This window comes from Monodon monoceros, unplaced genomic scaffold (genome assembly GCF_005190385.1).
Source record: "Monodon monoceros isolate NGI ecotype Baffin Bay Population unplaced genomic scaffold, NGI_Narwhal_1 Super_Scaffold_3, whole genome shotgun sequence".
Classification (NCBI taxonomy): domain Eukaryota; kingdom Metazoa; phylum Chordata; class Mammalia; order Artiodactyla; family Monodontidae; genus Monodon; species Monodon monoceros.
The window spans coordinates 38,692,117-38,718,739 of NW_021703780.1; the positions used below are offsets into that span (position 1 = coordinate 38,692,117).

Here is a 26,623-nt window from a genome sequence, read left to right on the forward strand (position 1 = left end):
AGTCCTGCCCCCGAGGTGGGAGCTCCGCCCTCGGCCCCGCCCAGGCCGGAGCCCCAAATTCCGGCGGGGGACTGGGGAGGTAGGGTAGGGCAAGGGAGGTTGAGAGCGCCGCTCCGGCAGGCGAGGAACGGGGCGCCCAGGCGCGGAGAGGCCGGGGGTCGCCTGGGGTCCCGAAGCGTCAGGGTGGGCAGCCCAAGCGCGGTCGGGGGCGGCCCTGCGCGGCCCCGCCCCTCCAGGCCGGTGCCCGCCCCCCTGCGCGCCCCGCCCCCTCCTTCCCCGCAGCCCCCACCCCCAGTCCCGGCTCCTCAACACAAACTTTCCGTCCCGCTCGCTCCCTCCTCCGCGCCCGGCGCCTCCCGCTCCAGCCCGGCTCATTCCGCACATTCCGGTCAGCCCCCTCCCCAAGACCCCCCTTCCCCGGCCCCCCTCTTCGCTCCCTCGGGCCCGGCGGAGCCGCCCGGCCGGAGCGCCCCCGCGAGATCGGACCAGGTAAGCCGGGCGGACGCCGGGAGGAGGCCCTGCTGGGAGAGGTGGTTTGGTTGGTTGGTTCTGGGTTGGGGGGGCACTCGAGGGGGGCTGGTTCCCAGAGCTATTGTCCAGCCTGAGCCGGAGCCCCGGATCTGGGTGCCGGGAAGTTTAGAGGAAAGGGGGGGAAGCCCTCCGGGAAGCCCCGCCCACCCCTCCCACCCCACCCCCATCCCACCCACCCCCCCCGCGACCCGGACGAGTTGTTCGGGGGAGGTCGGGGCGCCGGGAGCTTGGCTACGGTGCCATCGCCTGGCCCAACGTCCGCCTTTGGGGTGTCGAGGTCGGGGTCTGGGGGCCCGCACGGTCTGGGGGGCCTGCCACCGGGGAGCTCCCAGTCCCGGGCCCCGCCGCCCTTTGGACTCCCAGCTGGCGCTCTCTCGGAGCCCGCTGGGCCCCAGCTCCACGCAGGCCTTGGGCCCGGCCTCCCGGCGCCCAGGCCGGCTCCTGCGCGCGGTGCCCACAGCCGTGCCGGATCGTGGAGGGTGTCCGGCAGCAAAGCTGCGCGCCCCGGGCGTGGTGCCCCCTGAGGGGCAGGAGCTTAAGTTCCCTCCAGTCTGCCCCTGCGTCGGGGTGGAGTTTTTGGAGTTCCAGCCCTGAGCCCTGTGAGCCTGGCTCTAAAGGGGGCTGGATTTGGGGCCTTCTCTTCGCCACGCTTCCTCAGAGCCCTTGTTTAGACTTTAGAGGGTTTGAAGGCCGCTTGTCTCCTCTAACCCTAACCCCCCAACAACACCCCCACCATTGTCTGTCGTGCCCTTTACTCCTGCCTGGGGAAGGAAGGCCGGGAGTGCCTGTCTGCGTCTGGTTTCCAGCTTAGCCAGGCCGCACGGCAGTGTCATGGAGACCCCACTGTGTCACCTTTCCAGGAGAGGGGCCCTGATCCAGGGCTGAGAGATTCTTTCTGAACAAGGGGGAATGAGGCGTTGGTGTAGGGCTTCTCAGGGGGCACCTCCTTCTGTGTCTTTACTCGCTCCAGGTAGAGGCAGAAGCAGGTCAGGCCTGGACTTGTAGCCCAGGAGAGCAGGGGGTGGGGATGGGGGCTGGACACAGCTCAGAGGGGCTGGTGCGAGCCCACGGCGCCTCTGTATATCCGGCCTCCTGCAGCTGATTCTGTGTCCACATGTTCCACCCCAGTGCAGGGGGCCAGGGCGCCTCCTTGGCCAGAATGCTGGGAGCAGCCTGGGGTAAGGAGGGAAATCTAAAGTTGCCAAAAGTTAGAGATTTGGGGGAATTAGGTATTCCTCCCTTCCAGATTCTTGTAGCTCCTTTTCCAAGACCTCCCCCCAGCAGTGCCACCACAGGACGTGGTTCTGTGGTCTTTCTAGATCCCTAGGAGATAAACAGATGTATTTTCTAGGACTAGGCTATATGGTGACAGTGACTTCAGTGGCCCTGGATGCCCCCTCCTCAGAGAGAGGCTGGGATCCAATGGGAGTCTCAACCTTGTGGGCCTTCCCCCACCACCATCCCCCCAGGGAGGAGCAATAATTAATGCTAATTAGCGCATTTGAGCAAGGGAATGGCTGAGTAGGATGGTCAGTGATTGGCAGGACAGAGGTGTGTGTGTGTGTGTGTGTGTGTGTCCTGAGCCCTGCTCCCACCCTGTGTGTGTGTGTGTGTGTGTGTGTGTGTGTGTGTTGGGCCCTGCTCCCACCCTGTGTGTGTGTGTGTGTGTGTGTCCTGAGCCCTGCTCCCACCCTGTGTGTGTGTGTGTGTGTGTTGGGCCCTGCTCCCACCCTGTGTGTGTGTGTGTGTGTGTGTGTGTCCTGAGCCCTGCTCCCACCGTGTGTGTGTGTGTGTGTGTGTGTGTCCTGAGCCCTGCTCCCACCCTGTGTGTGTGTGTGTGTGTGTGTGTGTGTGTGTGTGTCCTGAGCCCTGCTCCCACCCTGTGTGTGTGTGTGTCCTGAGCCCTGCTCCCACCCTGTGTGTGTGTGTGTGTGTGTGTGTTGGGCCCTGCTCCCACCCTCACCTTGGTACATTCTGACAGTTGGGTAAATACTAAAACAAGAAGGAGACCTCTCAAACAGAGGAGGTCAAGAAATTAAGAGATCTGGCCCCAGCTGGGCCTTTAACCAGTTGTGTCATCCTGGTGCGCCTTAGTTTCCCTGTTTGGAATCCATGACTTCTCAGGTCCCTTTTCTCTGAGCTTCTCTCGGAGTCTCTGTCTCCTAATCAATCAGCCTTCCCTCTCTTCCCATCATGGAACCTGAACCTGGTGGGGCCTGGAGAGGTGCGTGGGTGACCCAGTGGTCTAAGAAGAAGGTGAGGGCTAACCAGAGGGTGACTGAGGGCAGCTAAGCCAGGTGAGAGTGGCTGAAAAGGTTACAGGCAGCAGGTGTCAGGGGAGAGGGAGGCCGGTGGAGTCCAGGGAACTGCCCTGGGAGGTGGCAGTGGGGTCTGGCAAGGCTGGGCAGAGTAAATGGTGTTCAGAGGCCGCCTGGATGGCCGACCCCTCTCCCAGACGCCTCTAGGGGCTCAGGGTGGAAGTTGGAAGGGAGTGAAAGCTTCCAGCCCTGTCCACCTCCTCGCTCAGGAAGGGAGAGGTGCCTAGGGGCCGGCTGACAGGGAGGACAGTGGGGGAGGGAGCTGGTGGTGCCAGGCTCCAGGGAGCCAAGAGGGCTCCCAGTGCTGCAGCTTTCTGTGGAGGTGGCCAGGAGGTCGCAGTCTCTGCTTCCCACGTGGGCACTGCAGGAGCTGTGGGGTCTGAGGGGTGGCCTTGAAGGTCCAGGTCTCCATGGCCCTCTGGGGCCGCCCTGGGGCCATGGCAGGAGCTTCTCTGCTCAGAGCTGGGGTGGAGGCCAGCAGATCACACTCGGCCCTGTCCCCCGTGGCCTCGCCCTGCCCTCCCCTCCCCGCTGGTGTGCCAGCCTAAGGTGGTCTGCAGGAGAGGCCCTGCCCCTCCAGGGAGGACTCTGGAGGGGAGAGGGCTCTGCGGGTCCGCTCAGGGTCCCACAGGGGACTGGGGGCAGGAGCCAGAGAATTCTGTCGCTCTACAAATCCCAAAGCCTCGGCCCCTGAGGTTTCCTAGAGTGCTGATTGCTTCCTGTACTCCCTGCCAGGCCCGACAGGACAGGAAGTGATAGAGGGAAACGAGAGTGCCACTGTGTGTGCCGCTGGATGTGTGTGAGAGAGAAGCCGAGTGGGACACTCTGTGTGGGTGATGCTGGGCGGGTGGATGCAGGTGGGGGGAACTGGGTAAAACCAGTTTGTGTGTGTGACTGCGTGTGAGAGCAACTGTATGCAACACTGTGACTTTGTAACATTCACGTGTGAGAGAAGCTGTGATATCCTGTGTGCCTGACACTGCAGGTACATGAGGGAAACTATGAATGATGTTCTTAGTGTGTGGCTGACGCTGCGTGTGTGTGTGTGTGTGGCTGTATGGGGGACCTGTGTGTGTGAGGGGCCATCACGTGGGGTACATTTATGAAAGACACCGTCTGCTTGACTAGCGGTGTGAGCTCACACTCGTGTCTGGATGGGATTCCGATGCCCCAGGTGTGTGAGGGACACTGCGATTGTGTGATGCTGTGTGTGTCAGAAGCAGAATGAGTGACACTCTGTGTGACGTATGTTGCTGTTGCATGCCTATGTATGGCGCAGTGTGAACAGCAAATGAGATGACCTTGGGTTTGTAGAAACTCTGATGGTCTGTGTATGACTATATATGACACCACGTATGAGAAAAGTTGTCACAACATGGTGTACATGTGTGTGTAAGGGGGAAACCGTTGTGACACGGCGAACTATACCCAGTGCAGCAGGCGTGTGCTGAGAAGCTGTGACAACAGCTGAGTGTGAAATCAGGCGTGTGGGTGAGACTGAGCACGAGAAAGAAACTCCGCGCATGGAGGGACGGTGCTGTTTGTGGGGTGTGACTGAGACCGACTCTGTGGGTGGTCACATCTGAGATGGTTTGCGACTGTGGGGCAGTGGGGGTGACATCCTTCAGGACTGTGGCATATATGGCGTGGGATGCCATGTATGATGAATTTGGGGGACTGTGACCCCAATGCATGTGGTGTCTACATGGAGGACCACAGAAAGAAAACTGTTGAAAACAAAGAAAGAATGGGACTTCCCTGGTGGTCCAGCAGTTAAGATTCCGCACTTTCAGTGCAGGGGGCACGGGTTCGATCCCTGGTCGGGGAACTAAGATCCCACGTGCCGTCAGCATGGCCAAAAAAAATACAAGAAAAAAAGAAAGAAAGAAAGAATGTACTTAATGCCGCTGAAGTGTGCACTTAAAAACGATTAAAATGGTACATTTTTTATTACGTATGTTTTATCACAATAAAAGAAGTTAAGAAAAAGGAATAAGGGAGATGCAGGTAACAGTGAATGTGCAGGACAGTGGCTGTGAAGAGCAGTGTGTGCATTTGATAGAGAGGAGACGCCCAGGGAAAGCCTGTGTGTTTATAGACGACATTGACCTTGTGACCTTCCTGAGGGGGCAACTGACTGAGGGACTAGTGGCAGCTCAGTGGGTGATCCAGAGTCCAAGGGGCCCTCTGACATGTTCACTGAGAACTGTGAAACCCAGTTTCACCCCTTGGCTGCATCCCCGCCCCCTCCAGCTTGGATCCCTGGCCTTCCTGGAGTGGGATGAGATGAGACAGGACAGTCTCAGAGTGGGGGTGAAGGGAGGTGTGGGAAGTGGGCCCCTTCTTCCTGCAGGAGGTTTGAGGGCTCTGAGTCTCTTCCCTCCCTCCCTCCCTCCTACACTGCTGGAAGCAGGGGTGACAGTGAGGATGAGCCTTGGAGAGGGAAGCCTGGGGGGCTACCCTGCCCCATCTGCTCCCCGAGGAGCCCGCGCCCTAGGAGAGGGGGTGGGTGGGTGCAGAGACTGGATTCCCAAATTGGAAGCACATTAGTAAGCTGGGGAGGGCTGGGGAGCCCCCCTTCACCTCCCTCCTAGTGGGTTCTGCAAATTGCTTCCTCCTGTAAAAATCTCGACCCTGCTCCAGGGGGGAGGGTACTCCATCTCCAGCCTGGCAGGGTGTGGTCACTTGGCAGGGTCCCCCAGGGGTCCTTGGCCTGCAGGTGGGGGAGGCAGACACCATCGCATCCCGCCTGCCCTGCTCTCCCATCCCAACCAGAGCACGGCCAGTTCTAGGGTGGGAGCCTCTGGCAGCTGGAGAACAGCTGGCCCGCTGTGGGGGTGGGTGGGGAGGAAGGAGGGAAAAGCAGAGGAGGCGGGGAGGCTCCCTTAGCCCTCATCTACCGCCTGCCCCATCCTCTCCCCCCTGGCTGGCCAGCCCAGCCCAGGTTTGGGGGCAGGGCATTCAGGATGAAACTGCTGGTTTCACTAGTCTTCCCACTTCTCACTCAAAGTGAGAGCACTCTGAGGGCTGAAGCCCTGCAAGAGTGGACAGCTGCTGCCCGCTAGACGCAGCACCGTCACTGGGCTCAGTCCGACCTCCCCGCGGGGCTGGTGCCGGGGGAGGGGTGCCAGGTGCAGACACCTGCCTGGACTTGCCTTTTCTGCATCCCCCACCTGGCAGAAGCTCTGGGGGAGCCCAGGTTTCAAGCCCATCCCTCCTCCTACTTGAAAGGCGGTAGAGGGCTGGGTGGTCTGGAGGCTGCTGGGGCCCTGGGGGGTGAGGACCTAGGGCCTCTGCAGCAGCCCCTGCGCTGGCCTCCACCCCTGGAGCTGTCCAGCCAGTTATTCCAGCAGGTCTGGCCCCAGGGTGGGGAGTGGGCAGCAAGGTGCCCCTTATCTCCCTCAGGGCCCTGAGGCCTGTTCACCCAGCCTCCTATCTCCTACCCGGCCACCACCCAGAGGCACCTTCTGACCTCAGAAGGCCCTGGGAGAGGGGAAGCGGGTGTGTGCTGGTCAGATTGAGGGTAAAGTTAGAGCGAGAACACAGGAGGTCCTTGGGCTGTGCAATACCAGGGAGATGGGAGGTCGTCCGAGAGGAGGGCTGGGGAGCAGATGGGCCAGGAGTGGGGATGTCCTGCATGTGGCCCTGTTGTGGCTGAAACCAGCCCCCAGCAGTGGCTCCCCTGGTCACTCCTTCCCCCGAGGTCTGCCCCAGCCTCTGAGTCTATCTGTCCTTGGCTTGCGCTCGCTCGCTCTCTTTTTCTCTCTCACCACCATCTGGTTTTCCCCTCCCTCACTGCCTGACTGTGTCTGAGTTTAGTGATTTACCCCCTTCATCTGTGTGTCTCCATCTCCTCCATCTTGGTCTCTGTCTTTCTGTCTCTGTTGGTCATAGTGACTCTCTCCCTCACTCTCTCCCCACTCCCCCCAATGTCTGTGGATCTCACTCTCTCCAGCACTCTACCTGTCCGTATGTCTGTCTCTCTCTGGATCTCTGTCTCTCCCTCTGGGTCCCACTCCAAGATCCCCTCTCTAGGTCTCTTTATTTTGTCTCTCACTCTGTGACTGTCCCGTCTCTTTTGTCTGTTTCCTTGTCTGTCTCCTGCTCTCTTCACCCACCCCCAGACTTGCCCACACCGTGTCCCCCTTCCCCTCCTGTCTATCCCAAGCTCCACCCTCTTTGCCTCTCACTTGGGTCTTTCTCCCCCTTCTCCCACCCCTCCTGGTGGTGCAACCCAGCAACGCAGAGGTTCTAGACACCTGGGACAGTGTCAACGAGCAGCTGGGGGGCTGCCACCCCTGTCAACCCCACTCTGTAAAGGGCAGATAAGACCCAACGCTGGGCTGGGGCTGCCTTCCCCTGGGGCCTGCCCTCTGACCCCAGGCAGCCCCCTCCACCATGCCTGAGTCCCACATTGGCCTCAGTCCAGCCCTGCAGCTGGCTGAGGAACCCATAGCCTCCTCCCTGCCCCCAGCCTGAGTCCCAGTGGTTTGGGGTCTAAGGAGAGGAGGGTGGCCCACTCTCATCTCTGTCCTCATCCCACAGCAGTAACTCTGGGAAGGCCAAAGCAGCCAGTGCAGACTCCTTGCACTGACCTGCTTCTGAGTGATGCGGTAGGACAGAGACCCCAGTTCAGCCCCCAGCGGGGCTCAGCTGCCCGCCTGCCATTGCCCACGGGTATGCCTCGGTCTGGGGGTACAAATATTCTTATTGGGGTGTCCGCTCACGCACCCATGCAGCGTACTGCACACACGTGCTCCAGTGCATTGCTGTGTGGGGTGGGGGTCACCTGCGGACCCCTGTGTGGGTGCCTCTCCCCGCAGGGGTGTTCCTGGAAAGTGAGTCTAGCATGTGCCTGTGAGCCAGCGGAAGGGACGGTGGTCCTGCTTCTCTCCTTGACTTGTCCTTGTGGCCGCCCCCTGGGCTCCCCTCCCCCTCACCAGCTGCCAGCAGTCCCAGCCAGGGGCCGCCGCCCCGCCCCCCCAGTCTGTCCCAGCTCCCAAGCACTGCTGTGTTCGCCATATTTGGCCACAGTGCTCCTGCGGGGGGCGGGGCGGGGCTGACATCACCCCGAGAAGGGGGGGCCACTCCCTGGATGAGGGGAGGCGGGCACAGACTTGGGGGAGGCAAGAAAGTTGCTTTGAAAAGTCTGGGGCTGCCAGGGCCCCCCATGCGCCGGGCCCCTGCTGCTCTGAGGGAGGCCTCAGGAAAAGATTTGGGGGGAAATGGATTGAGGACTCTGTTGGGAGGGGTCTTAGCTCATTGTAGTCCCTCTTCTGCCTCCCCTCTAACGCCGCCTGTGGTACTCTCAGACTTGGGGCACTGGGGTGGGGCGGTGGCTTGCCCCCCAGCTAGCTTAGTATAGGCGCCGCTGTGTCCCCCGGCATCCCACCCCTCCCCCCCGACTCTTATGACAAGAACTTGCCCTCAAGGGGTTGAGGAGGGGATGGGGATGAGAATACAGCTTGCGGGGGTGAGCAGAGGGGTGTGGCCCCTCTGACCCGTCAGGAGCATGGCTTCCTCTCTCCCTGGCTGCCCTCTGGTGTGGTGGTCTTGGAGGCCTCACAGGAAGGGTTACAGTGGTCTGGGGGTCCTTGAAGTTGCTCCAGCCACCTGTGCTGGGGGGGACCCTGTGGTCTGGACCCCACTGGGCATTCTCAGGTGGTTGCCATGACAACCCATGACAACCCATGCTGGGCCTCCTTTCCCTCTGCAGATGGTGGGGCTTCTTACCTTGGTTAAGAGACTGAAGCTAGATTGCCTGTGTTCAGAACCCAGCTCTAGCACTTACCAGCTGTGTGTCCTTGGGCAAATTGCTTAACCCCTCTGTTCTTTGGTTTCCTCATCTGTAAAGTAGAAGCAATAATAGTATCTACCTCATAGGTGATTGTGAGGATTAAATGAGTCAATGTGTATAAAGTCCCAGACTAGGGCCTGCCGTATGCAGGTGCTGTCATTCGTAGTAAAGTTAAATGTAAACTCTATATCCATCTGACATTCAGGCCCCCAGGCCCTCCCCATCCCATGCCACTAGCAATTGCCTTCAAGCCTTCCAAAGCAAAGAGGTGGCCCCCACAGGGAAAATCCCCACCCACTTGACAAGACCTGGAATTCTTGTTTGAGGGGAAAGAAGTCTCTTCCCCAGCTTCTGATGGGGTCTCCCACTCTCCACCCTGCGCCCCCTTTCCCTACAGCCCAGAGCAAAGTCCTGGGGTCTAGCCATCTGGGGCTCTGGGGCTCCCAGGACCCTGATACACCTTGGACATGTGGTTCTGAGGCTGAAGGGAGCCGGGGGGTGAGCCTTAGAGCCGTGTGTGTTGGGGGACTGTCTGGGTGTGATCTGCTTTAATAACCCAGCCTGGCGTGTGCAGGGAACTCAGAGTTTACAGAGCCCTGGCCCATCCACGATGTGGGCCAGGGCAGGGGCCAGCGTGTGGGTAGTTTATGGGCTGCTGTGGGGCCGGGAGGTGCAGGAACAGGAAGTGGGATGGAGGAGTGGGTGGGGTTGAGCAAGGCTGTCGGCCAGGCACCTTCTCAGCTGCTCCCTTACCAGCCAGTGTCGCTCCCGTCTCATGATTCCTGGGGCAGTTCCTGCCCTGAGTTTAGGTTCCTTGGCAGGGTTCTCATGAGTTATCTTTTGGGGAAGGCAAAACTGTAGCCTTCCTGGGTCTGGGACCCTCCTCAGGCCACAGCGGGTCCTTGGCAGGATTGCAATGATGCTGGGGGGGAGAATGAGGGGTGGGGGTCCCTGGTTGGGGATCCTGATGACAAGGAGGAGGAGCTGGCAGAGCGAGAGCCAAGGAGCCCCTCTGAGAGCCGTAGAAGCACTGGGCCCTGCCCCTCGTGGTCCTCCTCTCTGCCCATCATGGTGCCTTTGGCAGCTGCATGGCCTTGTGAGCCTGTTTGCCTCATCTGAATAATGGGCATCACTCCTTGCCCTCCCTGCCTTAGTTTTGAGGATTGAATAAATATGAAAGTACTTTTTCCCCACAAAAGTACTGTGTAGGTATAAGGCATTGTTACTGTTGCTGTTGATCACCACCAGGCATCATGGTTGGCACTTTGTCTGATCTCATTTCATTTTAACCCTCACAACCTCAAAGGAGACCTTTCCTTCGTTTTACAGGACTGAGGCTCAGAGAGGTGAAGTAACTCATCCAAGGTCACACAGCACTGACTAAACATAACCTCTGGTTGCCTCCACCCAACCCTGGAGCACCTGCCCCAGGGGTGGAGATTGCGGTCTGGGAGGACCCTGCCCTAACCCCTCTGCGTCTGCCCCCCAGGCTCAGGCTGCCCAGTGGGCTCAGGCCCAGAGCCCAGAGCCCAGAGCAACCAGCACAATAGCGTCCAACAGCTGGAATGCCAGCAGCAGCCCCGGGGAGGCCCGGGAGGATGGGCCCGAGGGCCTGGACAAGGGGCTGGACAACGATGCGGAGGGCGTGTGGAGCCCGGACATCGAGCAGAGCTTCCAGGAGGCCCTGGCCATCTACCCACCCTGTGGCCGTCGCAAGATCATCCTGTCGGACGAGGGCAAGATGTACGGTGCGTGTGGGGAGGCACAGGGACCCTGGACTGGACTTGGGGAGGCGGTCCAGCCCTCCTCACCCCTCCCTCTGCTCTCTGCCCCCTCACCCAACCGGTTTGGCGAAGTCCTGGAGGCCGCCAGCCCTCTGAGGGCGGGCGGGTCTGGGCGTGCAAGCCTGTGTGTCTGGATCCTCCTCATAAACAGGCCAGGTTTGCCCCCTCCACCTGAGCGCAGCCCACATGCCACACCACTCCCGCCCCCGACCCCACCCCCGACTGCCCCTCCTCTCCTCGCCCCGGCCAGCCTGGAGGTTTCGGGGTGACTCAGTGGGCCCGGGAAACTGGGTCAATCCGGTGTGTTCCAGGCTGGGCCCAGGAGAGGGTCCCTCTCCTGGCAGGACGTGGGGGAGCCCGAGGGGTGAGACCTGGGATGGGATCCCAGCAAAGAACAGTGTTTCCCACTGGCGAGTTCCCTCCAGAGAACGGGAGGCGTGGAGAGGGGGCTGCGGAGTGGTGGGAGGCCCACAGTGTGACAGGGCTTGCATGGGGAAGGGCGCTGGAGAGACAAGGGGACTCCCTCACTCCTCACACCCCCTCCCAAGTCTGCTGCTCTCCTGGCCCCTCTCTTTGCCACCTTGCCCACCTCCTGCCTCCAGAAGGGAGCATCCACCCTGGTCCAGCCCTGAGAGGGCTCTCCCAGGGCTGCATTTTTGGGATAACTCAACCCTTTGGGGCCTGACTCCTTGCCAGCTCCCTCCAACCCGCCCTGACAGCTTATGGCTGGGTGAGGCAGGCCCTCAGCCTGTCCCCTCCCAGTGTCCAGCACCGGCTGGGCTGCCCCGTGTCCCCTGCCCCACCACCGTGCCACGCCCACCCCCAGCCCCAGAGCCCCACTCACGGGGCAGGCAGATGTTCCAGGGCACCTTCTATAGGGCGGGGGCCGCCTGCCCCCACTGCTCCCTCCCAGACGGCTGGGGCAGCCCCACAGGGTATTTTTAGACAGGGCGGAGGGAGTGGGGTGGAGAGGGGCAGGCAGGAAGGGAGGAGCCGTGGGGCCAGTTCCGTCATGGAAGAGGAATCTGGAGAATGCGGTCCTTCTGGGGAGGCTATGGGGCTGGGGGGCAGGGGCCCTGAATTTGGGGGTAAGAAGCCTACACACCGAGGATGCTGACACATGCTTCACCGTGCGTCCCAAGCACCCCCTTTAAAGGGCCAAGCCCCCTGGATGCCGGCCAGCCTCTGGGCCCCCAGAGGGTCCCTGGTGCTGAGCAGAGCCCCCACCCCAAGTCTGACGGGCTGCACTCTCTCACAGGGAGGGACAGACACTGGTAACCAGTGACATGGGGGTGACAGGTTCAAGGACACAGTGACATGCTCAGTGACACATCTTGACCCAGGCTGTCAGTGTAGGAGACGTGTTGGAGACCATCTGGTCTTTCCTGCCCGTTTCACCAGAGAAGGGCAGGGACTTGTCCAGGGTCTCCTGGTGGCAAGGACAGCTAGGACAGGAACCCAGGCCAGAGTTCTTACAGACACACACAGGTATGCGTGCCCAGACATATGTCTCGCTCTCTCTCTCTCACACACACACACACACACACACACACACACACACACACACACACACACACACACACACACACACGAGCCCTTACCCTCGGAGGTTTGGAGCTGGTGACAGCACGGAGAGGAAGGAAGCACTGCGGGGGGCTGGGAGTGAGGGGCCCAGCTGTCCTGCAGCCCTTCGGCCACACCTGCCCCTGTCTGTCTCGCAGGGAAACCTGTCAAGCCGCCTGACATTGTTCCACCTCCTGCTCTGCTGCCCCTCCCCCAACAGCAGCCCCCCAGGTCCTGGAGGCGGTGGGGGGAGCTCTGGGACTTCCCCATCATCCTTCACCCACCCCGCTTGTGCCCCTTAGGTGGGGTGGAGCGAAGAGAGTGGGGAGAGAAAACAAGAGCAGCGTGTGTGGGAGGGGCCTGGTGTATTTCCAGCTGGTGGGGGGGTCTCCAGCCACCAGGGGTCCCCTTTGACCACTCCCCATTTTTTCCTCTCACCCCAATCTAGGCCGAAATGAGTTGATCGCACGGTATATTAAATTGAGGACGGGAAAGACTCGGACAAGAAAACAGGTAAAAGATAATTTATGCTGCGGCCCCTCTGCCCGCCCACACTCTCTCCCCTGCCTCTGTCAGTCCCTCCCAGGCCAAGCTATCCCATTGCCCTGCCTGCCTCCTCAGAGCTGCCCCCTTGCCCAGCCCACTCCCCTAGCTCCCTGACCGGGGCTTGAACCCATACCACCTGCATTGGGAGCGAGGAGTCTTCACCACTGCACCGCCAGGGAAGTCCCCACTGTCCTTTCTGACCCCCATCCCAGACCTGTGATCCAGCGACCACAGATACGCCCCAGTGGGCAACTGTGGCAGCTGCATGTCACTGCCCTGAGTGGCTCGCTGACCAGTCAGGGAGACAGGCAGTTGGACAGGTGAGGGCAGAGCAGGGCAGCATGGCTGAGATCGGAGCATGTACTGTCAGACAAGCATTGAACCCGGACCAGGGAGGGGAAGGGAGGGGGGAGGGCTAGGAAGGCTTCCTGGAGGAGATGACACTCAAGATGTATTTTTAAGAAGGAAGAGGATTTAGCCAGGCAGGAAAAAGGGAGAGGATTCTTCCAGGCTGAGGAAGTTGGCTATACAAATAGTAATTGTAAGCCCATTCAGAGCTGACTTTGTATTAATTTATTTAGTCCTCATAGCAACCTTATGAAGTAGGTACAGTAATTATCTCCATTTTACAGGTGAGGAAACCGAGGCACAGGGAAGTTAAGTAACTTCCTAAGGTCACTCTGCGGGTAGGTGGTGGATCCAGGATTCAACCCACTGGGCAGGAAAGAGCCTTCCGTTAGCAGTGTGGTGTGTGGAGGGAGGGGTGGGAAAAGCCGAGGGCTGTAAGAGATTGAGCTGGAGGCCAGAGGGACAGGTTTCCCTGGGGGCAACTGGGGGCCATGGAAGGGAATAGATGAGGGTGTGGCGCGTGGCAACTGTCAAGGCATCTTGTCTCCGGAACACCCAAGGCAGTGGATAGAGAGGACCAGGCCAAGGCAGGGACCTAGGTCAGCAGCGGTGGCCTGGGCAGCGGCAATGGTGAGGGTAGTGGTGGTAGGGATGGAAGAAACTGGTGATTTGGGAGATGATTGGGTGGCGGGAGAGAGGCAGGCTCTAGGCAGGGACCTGGAGAACCGAGGCCAGCTCTGGCCCTCAGCCCCCCAAACCTCCCTCTTTGGTTGGGGTTTGAGCCTTGCACCCACCCCTGAGATCCTCACTGTCTCAAAGGAAGGTTCTGGGTCCACACACCCAGTGCGGGAGTAGAAATGCTCCCTCGTTGTTCAGGCCTTTATTAACCACTCTCCCTGGGCCAGTTCATGTTGTACAGCATTTATTCACTTAGCAAATCACTGAGCTACTGCTATGTTCTCGGTACAAGGGATCCTGCGAGGAACTGGACGGACAAGGGCCCAGTTCCCTGGAGCCTGGGGCCACAGGAGGAATACTGGCTGATCAGCCCCGGGGTTCAAATACCTTGCTCCTATACCTGCGGCGGGGGGGGGGGGGGTGCCTCATCTCCAGCCTCTGTTCCTCAGCCATTCAATAGTTGATATGTAGAACAGAGTGTATTTGTATAAGAATGTGCCGCTGCTGTTGCTATTATTATTACTGTAGTTATAAACCGAAAGCCATCCCACGCACAGGAGGAGGGCACTGTCCCAGCGTGTCCTGCTTCACCCAAAAGACATGTTCATAGGAACCTGTTTGTCAGAGTTGGAAGGGGCCCAGGGATCTTTAAGCGAGGCCCAGGGAGGGTAGCAGAGCCTCTTAATTCTGGGTCCGGCATCATACCTGCTCCTGGCCAGGTATCCCGAGAAGGCTGGCTGTACGTTAACATTTTACAAATGAGCTGTCGGCAAGCTCAGGATTTTAAAAACCTCTGGCCTTTGTCATTTTGCAAGGGTGGCACTCCTCTAACTTTATTCTGTATTAGAACTCTGATGTCTGATATCTCCTTAAAGGGGGTTCCTTCCTATGGTTGTGAGAACAAGGCATGTCTTTATGTGTCGCAAAGAGCAACCCGCTGACATGCACGGTTTTTTGGTTGTTTTCATTTTACTCTCTGTTGAAAAAAAATGCCATTTTCATTTTTTTTTTACAGCTACGTACAGCAATTAATAGCAAGTACAGTGCCTCCCTATTGAAAATGCGGCTAAATATTACATTAGGATTAAGTCCCATGTGACTTTCAGCTGTCACAGAGTTGACCAGTTGGAGATAGTCCTCTGGGCTAAGGGTATATTGGTGGTGGCCAAGTGGGCTGTGGAGTCAGGCCACCTGGGTTCATCTGTGTGACCTTGGATAAGTTGCTTAACCTCTCTGTGCTTTGGTTTCATCATCTGTAAACTGGGAATAATATTAGTACCGACTTCTTAGCATTGCTGTAAAGGTCAGAGGAGTTGGTACATGTAAAGTGCTGGGAACAATAGTAGCTGTGCTTGGTAAACATCAGTTATTGTCATGACGTGACGTGATCGGGAATCTTGCCAGACATAGGTCTGAATCCTAGGCACCATGAGATGGCATGAGAAGCACCCGCCTAGGTTCTAACCAAGTAGCAGGGGGCTGCCTAGCATCGCGTACATAGTAACTTTTAGTCCATGATTAAAAAGAAAAGAAACTGTTTCTTTATGGAGATAAAAACAACTTGCAAAGAAAGCCAACAGCAATTGCTGATAATGAAAGTGTGAAGCAGCTTAGAGGATCCACCTGTTCCCTGGCGCTTGTTTCATGGGGAAAACAGTGACACTTAGGTTCTCTGAGGCTGAGGGCCAGATCCTTGACAATGCCAAGGTCTGTTGTGCAAGCCCAGGGCGCACACATCCAGACCGTGACTAGCTCAGGTCTGCCAGGAGAGGGAGGCTTCAGGGAGGAGGGGCTGGAGAAGAAATGCAGTTAAAAGCACATACTGTGTGCATAGAGATAGTGTACACTGCCATGTATTAGTCCGAGGAGAAGGAATGTGTACTGGGGGAGGAAGCTGCATGAACAAAGCAGGAGTCAGACCAGGCCAGGTTTCATAGGCCGGCAAGCTGGTGGGGTTCTCGGGAGGATTTAGGCAGTGGTACAGGGGAGACCTTTTGTAAAGGATTTTGGGCTTGATGTATAATCTGGTGGCCAGCAGGAGCATTATGGCCATGGCTAGCCTCTGTGATGCCAATTAGAAAAAAAAGTGTCTCCTCTGAGGATACCAGTGAGAAAAAGTCACCCCTTTTTGGAAGAATACAAAGATGCTCTTCCTCTGTTGTTTACCAGTCATCTTTTATTGGGTGTTAATTCTCAATTAGGATATGAAAGGATTCAGGGCTGCTGGGCAAAGGTCAGGAATGCAGAGTGTGCCCTCCACACCGGGCCCTCTTCAGTGGTACTTGCGTGGCCACTCGTGTTCGAACTCCTTGTAAGAACAGCAGTAGTTGAAAAGCATGTAAGCTGCCAACACCGTAGAAAGCCCAGTGAAGCTCCCTTTCTTCACACTGACATACTTATTGTAATACTGGTAGTAACCTCTTTGAAATGCTCCAGCAATGCCATTAGGGGTGAAATCCTGCGTCAGTATCCAGCTTGGCAGCTCCCCTATTTTGACATCCAGGAGCTTCTCTTCCTTCCGTGGTATGACTGATGCCATTTTGGATTCCTGGGTCTCTCTTCCTCCACTTTAGATGCAGTCGTGCACCAAGGCACATAGCTTGGCCAGCAGAGCTTGGGCTGGATTTTAGCCCTCACTGGGCCAGGTGCGCTTATGCAGTGAACAACCTGTACAACTGTATATGGTGCTCCTGAAATCCACGGTAGGCCCTTGATCAAGACAGGGCCAAAAGAGAGCAGAATTGGCAGGGCCAAGGTGTGTCTGCCCACAGGGGCCCCACGGTTGCCCCTCTTACATTTGGTCCCAGAGATGAGGGCTGGGATGCTCCTTGCCCGTGGCTACCCTGTGCTATGCCTCCTCACTGTCTGTGTTTTCCTCTCTGGCTGGGCGCGGGGCGGCCCCTAGGTGTCCAGCCACATACAGGTTCTAGCTCGGAAGAAGGTGCGGGAGTACCAGGTTGGCATCAAGGTACGTTGGGCGCCTGACTGGGGCCTCCAGCCCTTCCTCGGCCTCTCACTCACGGCGCCTCTACCACTTTCTCTGCACGGCTCAGGCCTCTGCCTTGGCTGGCTCTCTGGCCCCACTGTGCCTCTTTTCTGGCTGAAACTCTGTTCTTGCCTCTTCTGTTCTTTCTGTTCTTTTTCTCTTTCTCTCTCTCTCTCTCTCTCTCTACAGGTCTCTAGCCACTTGCAGGTTCTAGCCAGGCGGAAATCTCGGGAGATTCAGTCCAAGCTGAAGGTATGGGGTCCCCTGCCACTTGGCCTGGCCCTGCCCAGGCCTGATGCTGCTCTCTGACCCCAGCCCGGGACAGGGAAGGGGCTGAGGAGCTATGGGGGGCAGCAGGGGGGTCTCAGAAAGACAAGCAGCAGAAGAAGCCCATTTGCCACTTCAGGCTACACAGGGTCAGAGCCCCTGGAGAGTAAGCAGGAACCCAAGGGGACAGCCAGCCCTACAGCGAGGGAGAGGAAGACCACCTGGGGGCCACTAAGGCCCACCTCTCTTCTTCTCCATTTTCCTTTTCTCCTTCCTCCTAACTGCTGCTTGCTCATTGCATGGGGACTCCAGGTGGGCAGGGAGGAGACACTGGTGGGGACTGGCGGGCATGGCCATTCCTTGTTGGACGCTCAATCCTGGCTGCTCTGTGGCTGAGGATCTCAGAGCCTTGGGTTCATGGCCCTGGCCCAGGTCAAGGCCCCTGTAGGCTGCATCTTCTTCTCCCTGCCCACAAATGCCCAGCAGACTGGGCCTCCCGCCCCAGTCCCCACGCCTATAGTGCAGTACACGTGGACAGACCCAAGCGGCCCCAGCTTGGTCCACCATCTGGATCTCCAGCCCCTCTGCCCTCATCCTACCCTTTCCAGGGCACCCCCAGCTGGCACGCACTCCCTCTAGGTGGCAGTGGGGCTGGGGGAGGGTCCACAGCTACCTCTGAGCTTCCCTGCGCTCCTCAGGAACTGAGAGCCAGGTGGGCATTGAGAGGAGGAGGATGAAATGACATGTCCCTCCATCCCATCTGGCCCTCCTCTGTGTCTCTTCTAATCCATTCTCCTTCTCTTCCACAGGCCATGAACCTGGTAAGTAGCACTGCCCCTCCCCGGGGGGTGGGGGGCAATGGAGGGGAGAGCACCTAATATAGGATTTTCAAATTATGGATTGTGAAATCAATGTAATAGGCTTGCAAACAGCATTTTTTAAAAAATGCATTATAGGGACTTGCCTGGCGGTCCAGTGGTAAAGAATCTGCCTTATAGTGCAGGGGACGTGGGTTCGATCCATGGTCAGGGAACTAAGATCCCACATGCTGCGGGGCAACTAAGCCCACGCGCAACAACTACTGAGCTCGCACGCCTCAACTAGAGAGCCCGTGTGCCGCAAATTACAGAGCCCGCGCACTCTGGAGCCCGCACATCACAACTATAGAGCGCACACGCTCTGGAGCCCATGCACCACAACTAAAGAAGAGAAAACCCACGCGCCACAACTAGAGGGAAGCCTGTGTGCCACAACTAAAGACCTGATGCGGCCGAAAATAAACAAAAATAAATAAATAATAAATCTTTGAAAAAATGGATTATAGTGGTTCTCAAACTTTCGCATGCATCAGAATCACCTGGAGGGCTTATGAAGTCGGATTTGTCGGCCTCACCCTCAGAGTTTCAGATTCAGTAGGTCTGGACTAGGGCCTGAGAATTTGATTTCTAACAAGCTTCCAGGTGATGCTGGTGCTGCTGGTCCGTGGACCATACTTTGAGAATCACTGATGAAATAGAAAATATGAGAGTGTGTGACACACAAAATAAGCAAAATAAGGAGAAGTGTTTTGGCTTATACTGGGTTATGGAGTAAAATAATTTCTTATTGTGGATTGTGATCAGAGGGGTGATGTACACTTAGGAGACAGGGCCTGGGGGGAGGCCCCTGAGGCAAGCCCCTGTCTTGTCTCTGGCCTGGCCTGGGCCTCACAAGGCTTCTCCCCTCCTCAGGACCAGGTCTCCAAGGACAAAGCCCTCCAGAGTATGGCGTCCATGTCCTCTGCCCAGATTGTCTCAGCCAGCGTCCTACAGAACAAGTTCAGCCCACCCTCCCCTCTGCCCCAGGCCGTCTTCTCCACTTCCTCTCGGGTACAGGGGTCCTGGGAAGTGGGACTGGGGTGAAGGAGTGCCTTTAGGGTGGGCCGGGGTTGGGGTCCTGGATACTGAGGCACCCTGGGCTTCTTCCCATCTCTGCAGTTCTGGAGCAGCCCCCCTCTCCTGGGACAGCAGCCTGGACCCTCTCAGGAGTGAGTATGGTGGCATTTCCTTCCCACACCCTCTTCTTTCCCCTGGCAGCCACTCTGGACTTCCCCTCCCATCTGGGTTCCAGCAGCAGCTGAGGAAAGTCTTCGTTCAAAAATAGAGGGTTGGAGAGTGCCAGTTAAGAGAGCTAATGCATCTGTCTGTTCATTCATGTGTTTGTTCATTCATCAACCACTTGTCATCCATCTTACAATTATTTTTCACTCAGTTAATCTCTGAGTCAGTCTTTCATTCAACAAGTCAGGTAGTCAAGTATTCTCAGCTCCTTCAACTCTAAGATGACTTTCTTCCTAAGACACGCCCTCAGTTTAATGAACAGCTCTGCAGGGTGGGTTTGAAATGCTGCATTAAATGTGCACATCAGTTGTGAGATGCAGGCAGACTTCATAAAGTTAAAACGTGAAGAAAACAAAAAGCTCGCGAGTTAGCTGGTCAGCATGTATTTCTGGGCCTCCACAGGAAGGCCTGGTGGCTTCCTATGTGGGATCCCAGATGAGACCCACGTGACTGGGCCAGGCGGAAAGTGGGGAAGGGGTGACCCTCTAACCAGCCCATGCTCCTGTCTGCAGCATCAAGCCCTTTGCACAGCCAGCCTACCCCGTCCAGCCACCCCTGCCGCCGCCGCTCAGCAGTAAGTTCCCTGCACAAGGCAGCCACCACCTCTCCCTCCCTCAGCAGCTGCACCTCTGCTCAGAAGAGCTGGGGCCAGACTTGTGTGTGCGCGTGCGCGTGTACATGCGCGCGGGCTGGGAGGGAGGAGTGGCTGGCATCTGTAGGGGATTGGGACAGGCCAGGAATAGCCCCCTTACCTTCTACAATGTTGCTTCCACAACTCTGCTACAAGTACACACCACCAAAGGTGTCACATTGATATGTGTATGTATATATAATTCCTTCAAGGGAAATACACCGAAATCTTCAGAGTTTTACTTTCATTAGGAGTTAGGATTCTGGGTAATTTTTATTTTTACGTTTTTCACTTGTCTATATTTTCTGTTTGGACACACATTAATGGTGACATGAGGGAAAGTCCACTGATGTACATTACTAGGGCCACCACACACGGTGCTGCAGGCTGTGCACTGCACAAGGACACCTGGCAGGGGAGCCAAAATCCAGCCTGTGTTCCCGTCCAAAAGGGGCACCATTCTCCAGCTCGCACACAGGCTCTGTGCGGGGGTGGGGAGCGGCTCTGTGTGTAGCCACACACCCGCCCGTGCAGACGAGGGTCCGTCTCGTCCTCCCAGGTTATGAGCCCCTGGCCCCGCTCCCCTCAGCTGCTGCCTCTGTGCCTGTGTGGCAGGACCGCACCATCGCCTCCTCCCGGCTGCGGCTTCTCGAATATTCCGCCTTCATGGAGGTGCAGCGCGACCCTGACACGGTAACGTAGGGGGTGGGGCAGGGTCTGTGCGGTCCAGGGCCACAGCTCAGGGTCACGGGGTTGGGAGGCCATAGGGCAGGTCTGTTCCCTTGCAGCCCCCCCCCCCCCCCCGCTCCCCCTGGGCCTGCACTCTCTCGAGCTCTCCTGACCCTGTACTGGGCCCTCCCCACAGTACAGCAAACACCTGTTTGTGCACATCGGCCAGACGAATCCCGCCTTCTCAGACCCGCCCCTGGAGGCAGTGGATGTGCGTCAGATCTACGACAAGTTTCCAGAGAAGAAGGGTGGCCTGAAGGAGCTCTATGAGAAGGGGCCCCCTAACGCCTTCTTCCTCGTCAAGTTCTGGGTGAGCTGCCCTGGTCCCTCTCTGCTCCCAAGGGTCCCCCCAGATGTGCGATGCACCCAGGCCTACCCTACCGACCCCCTCTCCCCGGCCCTGTGGGCACTGTGCGGGCTATGTATGCCCCCAGCCCCAGGGCGGGATGCCTCCCTGGGCCTCGGACAGCACCTTAGGCCGCCCCGCCCCCTCCTCCAGGCCGACCTCAACAGCACCATCCAGGAGGGCCCGGGCGCCTTCTACGGGGTCAGCTCCCAGTACAGCTCGGCCGACAGCATGACCATCAGCGTCTCCACCAAGGTGTGCTCCTTTGGCAAGCAGGTGGTGGAGAAGGTGGAGGTGAGTGGGGGCCCGGGGGGCGGGGGGAGGGGGCTGGGGGCGGGCCAGCCGAGCGACGCCTGACCCCGGCTCCCGCAGACCGAGTACGCCAGGCTGGAGAACGGGCGCTTCGTGTACCGCATCCACCGCTCGCCCATGTGCGAGTACATGATCAACTTCATCCACAAGCTCAAGCACCTGCCCGAAAAGTATATGATGAACAGCGTCCTGGAGAACTTCACCATCCTGCAGGTGTGGAGGCGGTGGGGGGAGAGGGCGGCGTGGGGGTCATGGGAGCACCCCAGGCACAGGGGCCTCGGAGCAGGGGTGGCCAGACCCATTCCTCAGAGGAGGAGACCGAGCCCCAGAAAGGAGAAGCCTCTGCTCAGCCCGCACACCCCATGGCCCTGTGCCACCTGACCTCCCGCATCTTCCTACCCGGCCCCCAGGTGGTCACGAGCCGGGACTCCCAGGAGACCTTGCTCGTCATTGCTTTCGTCTTTGAAGTCTCCACCAGCGAGCACGGGGCCCAGCACCACGTCTACAAACTCGTCAAAGACTAGGGTGCCCTCCGCCCCCACCACCACAATCCAGGACGAGCATCTTCTCCACACACCTGCCTGGCACCCCTAGGGGTCCAGGATTGAGGACTCATCCACCTGCCAGGCCTCAGGCCCAGGACCCGGGAGGCCTCCCCATCTGCCCTGCACACACACTCCCTGCCGCCGTCCTGCGCTTTAGCTGAGGGAGAAGAGAGGAGAGCGCGGCGGAGGGGCAGCCTGGCCGTTACGCTGACCTCCGTACCCAGCTCTGCCCAGCCTCGAAAGACTGGGAGGACGCCTTTGAGCCCAGGCGCCCATGGCCGCTGGCCCCTCACGGGACTGTGACGGGGGGGGTGAGGGCAGAATGGAGACCAAGGGAACCGGAGTGCAGAGGCCTCAGAAGGGGAGTGTTGAGTTGGGGTCAAGTTGAGAAGAAGAAAGAGGAGCCCACACTTTCTGTGCGCCTGCTGTGTGCCAGGCCTCGTGCAGGCCCCCAAGTGCCTTGTGCCATCCTCAGACCCTGCACGGCAAGCGTGGGGCTCGCTATCTCAGTGGAGGGACCTGTGGGAGGGGTGGGCGGAGTTGGAGTCCTCCCCCGGCGCTGCCTGTCCCTAGAGCCCAGGTTTATGCTACCTCCCTGGAGTGGGGGCTGGCCACGGGGGCAGGAGGGAGGGTCTGCACTGAGGGGCCAGCCGGCTGGATTGGGGGCCTGAACAGACCACCTCCTTCCAGAGCATGGGGGGCTCCTGTGCGGCCCTCAGAGCTGCCTGATCCAGGTCCAGTCCCGAGCCACCCAGCAGCCTCCCGATGGGCGAAGGCTTCCAGGGGCAGGCCCAGGCCTGAAGCAGGCTGGAGGGTCAGGTGGGAGGATGAAGCCCCAGCCCCTGGGCAGGCCACTGGCCCAGGGACAAGGGGTAGCGGAAAAGTTTGGCATTTTCTCTTGCCTACGATTTGCGTCTGGTGGTGAACCCTCGGGGAGCAGCTGTCCCTTCTGTTTTCCCCACCTCAGTCTCTCTGGCCTGGAGCAGCAGCTCCCCACACCCCGTTCTGGGATTGAAGGTTAACCCTTCCCCGGCAGCCCCTTCTCAATACCCAGGCTCCTCGGCCCCCAGCCCCGTCCTCCTGCTGCCCGTGGGTATTTATGAGTTTCGTATGAAGTACTGTGCCCCTTCCTCCCCCCGCCCGGCCGCCCCTGAGCTTCCTGAAGGTCCTCACAGTTTGCATATCGCTCAGGCCACCTCCAAACCCAACCTAGGTTTTATAATGTATATTATATATTTGTTGTGTATTTTTTAAATCCAGCTGTGATGGGTTATATCATAAATGTGGCGCAAGGCTGGCGCAGGGGCCCTCAAGGCCCAGCTCCTGCTTAAAAAAAAAAAATTAAAGTTATTTGTTTGTGGGTTAGTCGTGTGACCAGTTGTGTGCCATACCTCTGGGTTTGGACAGCTTCGGGTGGGCACTCCTCGTGGGTCAGGTCCTGGTGTGTCACCCCACTCCACTCCGTCTCTGCTGGCGGGCCCCAAGCGCTCCCACACTCAAAATAGATAGGATTTGGAAATTCCCTGGTGGTCCAGTGGTTAGGACTGCACGCTTTCACTGCCGAGGGCCCAGGTTGGATCCCTGGTCGGGGAATTAAGATCCTGTAAGCTGAAGAGCACGGCCAAAAAAAAAGAAAAAGAAAATAGGATTTAGGGGTCTTGTGAAAGTTTGGCCAACTCCAACCTTTTTCCCACCCCTCCTGCCGTGAGTTGAGCACTGAAGTGAGCCTTAGGTTGCCTTGTCTCTTTAAATGAAGTGACTTGCCCCAGGTGACTTCAATACTGAGATGGGCCCCCTGTTAAATCCCCACAGTCCACAGTGGCTACTACTTGTTCTCACCGCCCCATCCTCACTCCACACATGAGGAAAGAGCCTCAAGGAGGTGAGTGCTCCCGAAGTGGATGGCTGCTAGCCGGGGGGCAGTGGGGTGAAGCTGGACTCCAACCTGCCCCTGTCGGCCTGGGAAAACCTCAGTGTCCTCAGTGGACATGGGTTGTTTATCAGAAATTCAAATTTAACTGGGCATCCTGTATTTTCAGTTGCTGAATCTGGCAACCCTACTCTAGAATCTCATCTTCTAGATCATTCTGGTCCAACCTCCAATTTTGCAGATGGGGAAACAGAAGAGGTTAAATGCTCTTCTCACTCAGCTGTCAGTGGTAACACCAGGATTTGAACCTGGTCTTCTGACTTTAAGCCCAGGCACTTGGTATACTATTAAATAATCAGGCGGCCTTTTGTCTTGGTCCACTGCACTGGAGGGACCCAAGACTGTTGCTTGCAGGATGGGGAGTGTGCCTGGAGCCCCAACCAAGTGGGAGGGGTTCCTGGAGATGGAAATGGTTTATAAAAGACCCACCATGTGCTATGCCTAGGGCTGGATGCAAAATCCAGTCTCTACTAATAGGTGATTGTATGTGTTGGGTGCTTGAATCATCATCACGTGGGTTGCCCTCATGCTCCTGGAGTAAACAGCCTGCAGGTGATTTCTATTAGAATACTGTAGGCGAAATATGGCTGGCCTCCTCACTGGCCACCCCCCACCCCCATATACGAATGTAACAGATACAGGGGCACAAGGGCACAGGGGCAGGTGATAACTACATAGTTTTGAGGTCTCAAAATAGGGAAGGAACCAGGATAAGAAGGTGGGTCTTGTGAGCCCAAAGCCCAGGGCTCTCTCCTGGAAGTGGCTCTCCCTGACCAGGGTTCTGTGGAAAGCTGTAAGAAAAGGCCAAGAAAACAGGGGCCCAAAGAAGAGGCCGGTAGTTCTCTTTCCTGCCCCTCTTGTTTCTGATGTCCCTAGGGAAGATGGAAGTGGGCCATCATTTTGCCAATTCCACAGTCAAAGCCTGAGAAGTCCTGGGGTTTCATGGGGGCTCTTTATTTCCTTCTAGTACAAATGCTGGAGAACTGGGGCTCCCCAGATATCTGAACCCTGAATTCTAACTCAGATGCACACTAAGCTTTAGTCTAAAGCCTAAAATCATCCTACAGGCTGGGGTTTAAGAGAGCTCAACCCTCATTTAGAAGCGAATCAGTCTGCCACCACACGTGTTCTCCGTGGTTTGCTTTGCTTTCCCATTCTGCCTCCTGCTTTTTCCTTTCGTCTCTATCATGGTGCCATGGGCCTCTGGAGCGCAGGCACCACGGCTCTAAACAGCTTCTGGGCAGGCCAGCAGAAGGTGGTGAGTCATATTGGTTTAATATAGACTTAGTTTTTAAGTACTCCTACCCCAATACATAAGGCATAGATTTATAAAGTGGAGTGGGTTTAATTTTTAAATTCAGGTGATGCAAATCAATAATCCAGTAGGACTCAAGTTCCCAAGTATTTCTAAAACATTCCTATAGTTTCCAAAACTATTTTTAAGGATTTCAATCCTTGGCTCTTTTCAAACAAGAGGGTGTGACTGATTCTGAAGGCACCTTGTTCTCCCCACTCATCACCATTAATGAGATAGATGTCCTTGGGATGGCCTCCATTCAATCTGTCCTAAAGCCAACCAAGGCAGACAAGCGGGGACTGGCGTGCCCGCTCTGGTGCACACGTGTCTGCAGCTATACCTAACTGCCACTTTACAGCTGCTGTTTAACCGAACACTGAGTGCCTGGCACTGCGCAAAGCCCGTCATGCTTTTAGTAGGTACCACCATCAGCTGCACTTTCAGATGAGTTTTCTGGAAGTTAAGAGGCCGGCTCAGCAGCCTCCCACGGCTCCTGAGTGGCAGAGCTGGGATCCACTCGGGCGCTGGGGGGGGGGCCTCAGCCCACAGACAACCACCTGGCTGGTCTTCTTCCACCCAAGAAATTGTATGCACAGTGTCATGGGAACCTCCTCTGAAACCCTTGCTCCACCGTGACGCTGCTCATGGATAGCACAGCTGTTGGTGCAAACAATTGTCTTCCTGGCTTCTAGAAGTGGTTTGCTTTTATCTCACAGGCCCTGTGATCATTATGGCTCTCAGGGTTGGCCACCAAAGGTGCACTGGGGCCCACCTTAGCAAGCGAGACCTGCTTGTTTCCCTTCACCTAATGGTTCTCACGTCTTTTATTTTCTCTTGCTGTACTCCGCTTTGTAAAACACAGGGTATAAAATATACTCATACTTGGGCTTCCCTGGTGGCGCAGTGGTTGAGAGTCCGCCTGCCGATGCAGGAGACACGGGTTCGTGCCCCGGTTTGGGAAGATCCCACATGCCACGGAGCGGCTGGGCCCGTGAGCCATGGCCGCTGAGCCTGTGTGTCCGCAGCCTGTGCTCCGCAATGGGAGAGGCCACAACAGTGAGAGGCCTGTGTACCGCAAAAAAAAAAAAAAATGTACCCATACTTGTCAATTACTTTTTATATTAGATTCCTCTAGTCATCAAATCACAAGTTTTCCTGCCTTATTTGAGCTGTTGCCTTTCTCTGACTACAAAAATCATAGAACTTCAGAAAATCCCCTAAATCACATAAACTCCCAGCTTTGAATGTGGTCAACATTAGTATGTAAGCTTCCAATCACTTTAACTAGGCATAAAGTTTTTTTCTTTCAGTAAAATTGGATCCTAACTCGTTTCACAGCCAGCTTTTCCCCCTCCTTACCCATTGGGAACATTGTTCAACAAGCCTAGGTATTTCATTACTCCTAACTGTGGTTTTGGAGCAAGTTAGGCCTATCACCACCTTGAGAACCAAAATTCTCTGCTCATCACAAGATTAGCTACTTTACTTACAGTTATAACTTGAAAGCTAAAATGACAACTCTTTTGGTGAATACCTTGTGCTCTTCACTGTGCAAATACAGATAAAGCTTGTTTTGAGAAGGTGCAGCATTTTTTACTTATGCTTTGATTAGCCTTTCAGCTCTAGTTCCTTTATTTACCAAAGTTAAATGAGGCAGATTAAAGTCAAAGGTTAGGGACTTCCCTGGTGGTCCAGTGACTAAGACTCTGCACACTCCCAATGCAGGGGACCCGGCTTGGATCCCTGGTCAGGCAACCAGATCCCTCATACCACAACTAAGAGTTCACGCCACAACTAAAGATCCACCGTACAGCAACTAAGACCCGGCGCAGCCAAATAAAATATTGTAAAAAATAAAGTCAAAGGTTAAATCACAAGTATTTCCCACCACACCAGAGCCACCTTTCCACTGCTGG

The 26,623-nt window shown here is 57.0% G+C and overlaps 1 protein-coding gene and 1 pseudogene across 3 annotated transcripts; one reads left to right on the forward strand and one right to left on the reverse strand.

Annotated features, from left to right (window-relative positions):
- Window positions 1-400: 400 nt before the first annotated feature.
- On the forward strand, window positions 401-22,860 carry TEAD3 (TEA domain transcription factor 3). Of its 3 annotated transcripts, none has more exons than XM_029242698.1 (13): window positions 401-489; window positions 10,136-10,394; window positions 12,442-12,506; window positions 16,471-16,803; window positions 17,628-17,639; window positions 18,549-18,686; window positions 18,795-18,844; window positions 19,430-19,491; window positions 20,108-20,241; window positions 20,414-20,587; window positions 20,777-20,917; window positions 20,996-21,148; window positions 21,346-22,860. In XM_029242698.1, the coding sequence occupies exons 2-13, from the start codon at window positions 10,388-10,390 to the stop codon at window positions 21,457-21,459; spliced, it is 1,383 nt and encodes a 460-aa protein (XP_029098531.1). In that variant the 5' UTR covers window positions 401-489; window positions 10,136-10,387; the 3' UTR covers window positions 21,460-22,860. The 3 variants fall into 3 exon arrangements, with proteins under 3 accessions (XP_029098531.1, XP_029098533.1, XP_029098532.1); XM_029242700.1 differs by having other exon boundaries at window positions 16,471-16,533; XM_029242699.1 differs by lacking the exons at window positions 401-489; window positions 10,136-10,394; window positions 12,442-12,506 and having other exon boundaries at window positions 16,477-16,533; window positions 20,414-20,917.
- LOC114907251 lies at window positions 12,460-16,176 on the reverse strand (annotated as a pseudogene).
- Window positions 22,861-26,623: the final 3,763 nt, after the last annotated feature.